The sequence below is a fragment of the Balaenoptera acutorostrata genome, chromosome 2, assembly GCF_949987535.1.
Source record: "Balaenoptera acutorostrata chromosome 2, mBalAcu1.1, whole genome shotgun sequence".
In the NCBI taxonomy this organism is placed as follows: Eukaryota; Metazoa; Chordata; class Mammalia; order Artiodactyla; family Balaenopteridae; genus Balaenoptera; species Balaenoptera acutorostrata.
This window is the reverse complement of record NC_080065.1, coordinates 109,489,019-109,495,018: the sequence shown is the minus strand read 5'-3', so window position 1 is coordinate 109,495,018 and position 6,000 is coordinate 109,489,019. Positions and strand designations below refer to the sequence as shown.

The 6,000-nt window shown below is 31.9% G+C and overlaps 1 protein-coding gene across 2 annotated transcripts in view; it reads right to left on the bottom strand.

Moving 5' to 3' along the window:
- Nucleotides 1-1,792: 1,792 nt before the first annotated feature.
- The window catches only part of SNX2 (sorting nexin 2), a 56,148-nt gene continuing 51,940 nt past the window's right edge, over nucleotides 1,793-6,000 (bottom strand). The window contains exons 12-15 of one of the 2 annotated variants that reach the window (XM_007188481.2): nucleotides 5,498-5,641; nucleotides 4,209-4,289; nucleotides 4,013-4,084; nucleotides 1,793-2,278 (exon numbers count right to left, since the gene is read on the bottom strand). In XM_007188481.2, coding sequence (XP_007188543.1) covers nucleotides 2,228-2,278; nucleotides 4,013-4,084; nucleotides 4,209-4,289; nucleotides 5,498-5,641 — 348 coding nt within the window. In that variant the 3' untranslated portion in view covers nucleotides 1,793-2,227. The remainder of the gene's footprint in view (nucleotides 2,279-4,012; nucleotides 4,085-4,208; nucleotides 4,290-5,497; nucleotides 5,642-6,000) is intronic. The other variant, XM_057541167.1, reaches the window with a different exon arrangement.

The following is a 6,000-nucleotide window of genomic DNA, read 5'->3' as shown; positions in this document are numbered from 1 at the left end:
AATAATATTTATACTGAAGTTTGATATTTTAAACAACATATTTTAAAGTAGAAAGGCACTTCAGGAATCAGTTTTATACTCTTGTTTTATAGATGTGTCACACAGCTACTGAGTGATAAAAGACTGAACACAACTATGTTGACTCCAAGTTCAGCTTGTTCCACTGTACTATGCTGCCTTAGTCCTTCTGTAACTTCTATCTGGTTAAAGAAAAAAAAAAATTAAAATTCAGACCTTTATAACTAAAAGACTATGTTATCAGCACTATTAATGCTCTTGTTGTTCTATTTATTTAGAATCAAAGTATTTTAGTAAGATGAATAAGAGATGTGAACATTAATGGGTGGAGATAGGCGTAGTGTTGAAGAAAGTAAATCCTGTTAAAATGTTCATAGGTATCAGAAGTTCATATAATTTACTTGAAATTTCCAACAGGCTCTTTATCTTTTAGTAAAGGTTGTTAAGGGGAATGAAATCTGGAATGGATTCAGGTCTGTTACTCTCTTCAGCTTGATCAAGTCTGAAAATATTTATTATTTTATTTGGAGGTACTGAATGTTATTACACATGTACCATAGCAGAATGGACAATTTGGGCTTGAATAAGTTATTATTCTATGTGTAAACGTAACCTATGTACCTAATACTAGGTCATCATTGTAGTGAAACTGTTCCCAGTAAGCCTATATTTTGCTCAGTATTAACAGGACAACAAGATAGGATCTGATACATATTAAGAGGAATTACTCATTTCTTAAATGTATCAAAGTTACCTCCAAGAGAAGCAACAACAGAAGACTATACTATTTCTGCTTCAATTTCTCCTTCTTCTTAAGACAGCAAACATTATTTTGCATCACCCAGGATTTTTTTTTCCTGTTCAATTCATCAAGTCTTTATTATTCCCAATTATGTATCAGGCATTCTTCTGGGTTCCAGGATCATAAACATGAACAACACCTACAGTAGGCCTAAAATTTCAACTAAAATAAGTGGAAGCAAACATACCCTGAGGATACTCTGATATATTAATTGTATCCAGTGCGCAGCTAGAAAGGACTCAGTTACACATACAACATCTTACTCTTCTGGAAAGGAGATACAGTTGTTAAGCCTGAGAAGAGGGGCATCTTTAAGAATACTTTTTAAAAAATGAAAATAACTCTGATGCCAGTTACAAATTAAACTTTCATCAACATTAAGGGTTATATAATTGCCATCTAAACAGGATACAGAAGTAGGTGAGATGGCTGCCAAAGACAAATTTCATTTTACTTCAAATTTCCTTTGCACTATCCTTGGTTATTCATCAAATCACAGGGTATTTTAGCATGGCACTATTCTTTGTCAATGATGACCACAGATGATCTACTTCTAGTTTAAAACGAAAAACAAAGGAAAGGCAAGGAATAAATTAAATATATGCAAAGTCTTGGACTTTGAAGATAATAGAAGATGAGCAAAATCCACAGGACCTGTAACAGAAACATCTATATTTTTCTAATTCTTAAGTTGGGCACTTATAATAGGAATGGATAAAAACAAGCAAAGACAATTATTTACTCCCTTACTCAAGACAAGAGCATTCCCCAAAGTTGAACCAAGAGATAAAAAAACGTAATTAACCTTCATCGAGTCATTTAATAATGAAAGAGTTGTTTTTTCTGTGAATTAAAAAAATTAGTCATCATAGCATCACCTATATACATCTAAGAGAAAAAGTTTCTTCCTTTTAAAATGCTTTTAAAAGATCCCTAATATGTTTACATACTCAAATAATCTGTTACTAATACTTCACAAGAAATATCATTTTATTACTGTAATCACAAAATCATCATTTCCGTACAGGAATGTATAAGTGAACATTAACCAATGCGCTGATAATTCACTTCATAAAGAGGGCGAACACACTACAGAACATATTGTGAAGAAAAAAATATTGTAAAATTTTCTGGCCTTGCAGTGCACTTTTTAGTGCAAGTATTTAAGACACAGTAGTGTTCAATTCAGCAAAGTATTGCAGAACGTCATGCCACAGTCCACTTAATTCAAAGAGGGTCAGGACATGCAGCTTGTAATAAAATGTCAGAATATATATTTATAAAAAACCACATGTAATTCATAAAATATATAGTGGTTTATTTAGATGGTTTTAGATGATTTCACTATGGAATTCTGCATAACTGGAACAAGCATCCAAGATCTTCTTAACAGGAATAATCTTCTTGCTAGGCAATGGCTTTGGCCTCAGGTAGAAATGCCTCCCAGTATTTTATCAGCTGTGGATGATAACAAAAAAAAAAAGACATTCTCATAATCTTTTTGTCGTTTATATAATATATCCTGTGAAGCATTTTTAAAAAAATCTATACAAATAACTAACAATGATTAACATTTACTAAAGTCTGGTTCTTAAAGGGATCATCTAAATTCCCTTATATTAAGTCTGTCAATATAATTCATATATAAATTATTTTAAAATATTAATTACTCCTGGGTAATTTTAGTTTTTGATGTAAGAAAAAAAATTTTTTTAATACCAAAAAATTTAAGATTTCTTTAATTTATGAATTGTATATACAGAAACAGTTTGTTAGTGTAAGTTAAATAAGATTACCTTAAATAATAAAACTGCAATGAGCTTTTCCAATATAAAGTGATAACATCTCCTAATTCAGAGGACATTCACATTTTATGTTATTGCTAGCCAAAAAGAATGAGAAAAGGAGGAAGAGAAGAAAATATCCAAGCAAGAATGGGAAAAGAGACTGGAAGGAATTAGCTGCCAGTCTTTCCTGGATAGTCCAGAGTCCAGAGAACAGAATAGACTGACATATAAACTAACATTAAGTTTAAAACAATTCCTTTAAAAACAAGCTTATATAACCTTTTTTTGTTTTTTTTATAGAATAGTTGCTTCATTTATTTAAAATTTATTTTTTAAAAAATTTATTTCATTTTTGGCTGCGTTGGGTCTTTGCTCTGCGCGCGGGCCCTCTCCAGTTGCAGCGAGTGGGGCCGCTCCTTGTTGCGGTGCGTGGGCCTCTCATTGCCATGGCTTCTCTTGTTGCGGAGCACGGGCTCCAGGTGCACAGGCTTCAGCAGCTGTGGCTCGCGGGCTCTAGAGCGCAGGCTCAGCAGCTGTGGTGCACGGGCCCAGTTGCTCCGCGGCATGTGGGATCTTCCCGGAGCAGGGCTCAAACGCATGCCCCCTGCATTGGCAGGCGGATTCTTAACCACTGCATCACCAGGGAAGCCCCCGATTTCTTTTTATATTTAAAGAATCTGACTTTATGAACTAAGTATTTAAAATAAAAAACAAATATAATTTGAAGATATAATGTTATCACCTAATTTAAAAATTTAATCTATTGATATTATATAGTTTAAAAAGAATTGGAGGAAGAAATCCTTCTATTCAAGATATTAAATAATTTGATCTGTTACTCAAATTTATATTAAAATACACAGGAACAAACCTCTGATATTATCTTGTTACAGACTTTTCTTTAATATAACATTAAAATCCATGATTTTCTCTATTTAAGGAGACAAATGCCACTTGCAGTATACAATCAACACCAAACCCACACAAACTAAAGGAAAAATCAAAACAATATTTTTAAAAAAACCTTTAAAATTTACTTTTTAGTTTAAGTTCTATCTGGTATGGAAGAGAAGAACTTACTACAAGAATGTACTCAAACAGCTATGATCAATAGGGAAGTAAAACTGGGAAGACTGAGAAAAAGGGAAAAGTAGTCCAGAGTGTTTCTCATAGTCTAAAACTGGGAAAAGTATCTCTCTCTTAGCGGTTAGCAGTGGAGGCAAAAAGGACCCGAGAATTTCCAATTATTTTTACTACCATTCTTCCTTTGCTGTCTTTGGTTTTCTCTACTCCATTTATTACTTCCCAAGTAAAGCTCATTTCATTGATTATCATGTTTAAAATAAAAAAGCATATCAAAAACAAATTCTCGAAGAAGTCTGTAAGCTATAAAAAATTACCTTACCTGTTGTTGTGTTTGTACTAATGATTCTAAGTACTTGATAATAACAGTTTTAAAATCTTTCACTCGTTGTTTCTGTTAGAGTACAATACATGGAAAAAAAAACGTCCATTAGTACAAAACCAAGTTTGATTTTACCATGATATTGTGGCAAAATGTGACCAAGTTGTTAAGAAAAGTGTGAAATTACTATACTTGCCTCAAATCTTCCCACTTCTTTTCGAATTGTTTTAGAGATCTGTTCAAAATCTCTTTCTCCTTGTTGCACTTTTGCCTCCCACTGACAAAAACAAACAAAAACGTACAAATTTTTTAATCTTGTCTGGGAAAAATTTATAGAACTAGCTGTCATGACCACTCATTTGATTTATAATGCAGTGCCTAAAAATCCTGAAAGTTCAATATTGGCAAAGCCCAGTTTGGCATCATTCAAACGTGTATGTAACTTTCCAGTAGTGGAAATGCACACCAGCTTAATTTCCATTAATATTTTACTGTCAGACTTACGATTAGGATATTCTAGTGCTTAATGAACTACAGTCTCCACACCTTAATTCAGATGAAAAGATTTTGAGTATAAAATTCACTATCAAATAATTTAGCAGTGTTAGAGTGTAATTTTCTCATTTCTTTATATACCTTTAAATTATTTCAAAATATATCAATAATACTGGCTAATTTCAAGAATACATGTTCATCACAATTTATATGCCCATGGAAATAATTAATTAGAAAAATTATATGACAAACATTTAAAAAACATTTTTGTAATGGTGAAATGTACAGATTAAAAAAAAAATTGTGCAATTACGGTCTACTGAACACCTATCGGTAAACATTAAATTCACTACAGAAACAATAAACGTTGTGATTAGTGACCAATGGAACAGCTAAAATAAAATAAATGAAGACGTAAGCAATGAAATGATATTTTCCCACTATGTAACCAAAACACTGGTACATACTCTTCAAAGAGCAGGTACATTTACTTTAAGTAATATAAAGGTTGTCCTACCTCTTCAATTTCCTTATTGAAGCATGGCAAAAAAAGTGTATAAATTATAATAAACTTATACAGATTCACTAAAATACCATATATAATACATATATATGGGGGATAATGTCACCTGGACAGCTACATGTGGGACAAGTCTATCTCTAAAACCAATTTTAGACACAAAATAAGTAATTATCTGAAATCAAATTAACCATCGCAAAAGAAATGTGTGATTATTAATTCAAGGTTAATTTAAATCTTTTCCTTGTACGCTTCTTTATCCATTCCATAATTATGTGAAAGTAACAAAGGGATCTGGAGATTTTAATGATGATCAAAATGTTAAAGTAATTATAAAACAGTTCGTAAGTTATGAAAAAATAGCTAAGTGTTGAATGGTTCAGAAAAAAATTTATGAAAAATTATGCATATATGAATGAGTCATGGAAAATTTGGGTAAAGAGATAAATAAAGCATTTTGTATTAATCACCTCTCTTATTTCATTTTTAGCTTGCTGTATTTTATCTGGTTTGTTAGCAACCATCATTTTTGCTTCAGTTTCACGTTTTTTGAGCAAAGTAATTTGAGCGTCTTCCCATTTCTGCCAGCACTTCATTCGATGGTCAAATACACCCTGTAAGTGAATGACATAATGTTACTAACTGGGAATTAACACTGAAATACTTTCAAAATACTAGAAGTGCTATAGTACTAAAAACAATAAAACCAAGTACTTATATACTACTCTAATATAGTGAGATACTGAAAATAAACATGCCAATATCAAAGAAAACAGAGTTCTATATTCATTTGCTTAAAAACAAAAACCCGGTAATTGGATGAAATATAAGAGCTCAGAATCAAAAAACAAAAAACAAAACTATATATAAAATCCATTTCACTAGGCTTTAGGGTTTTTTTCTTTTTCTTAGTTCTCAGACCAGGGGGGTCAAACCCATGCCCCCTGCACTGGGAACGCAGAGTCTTAACCAC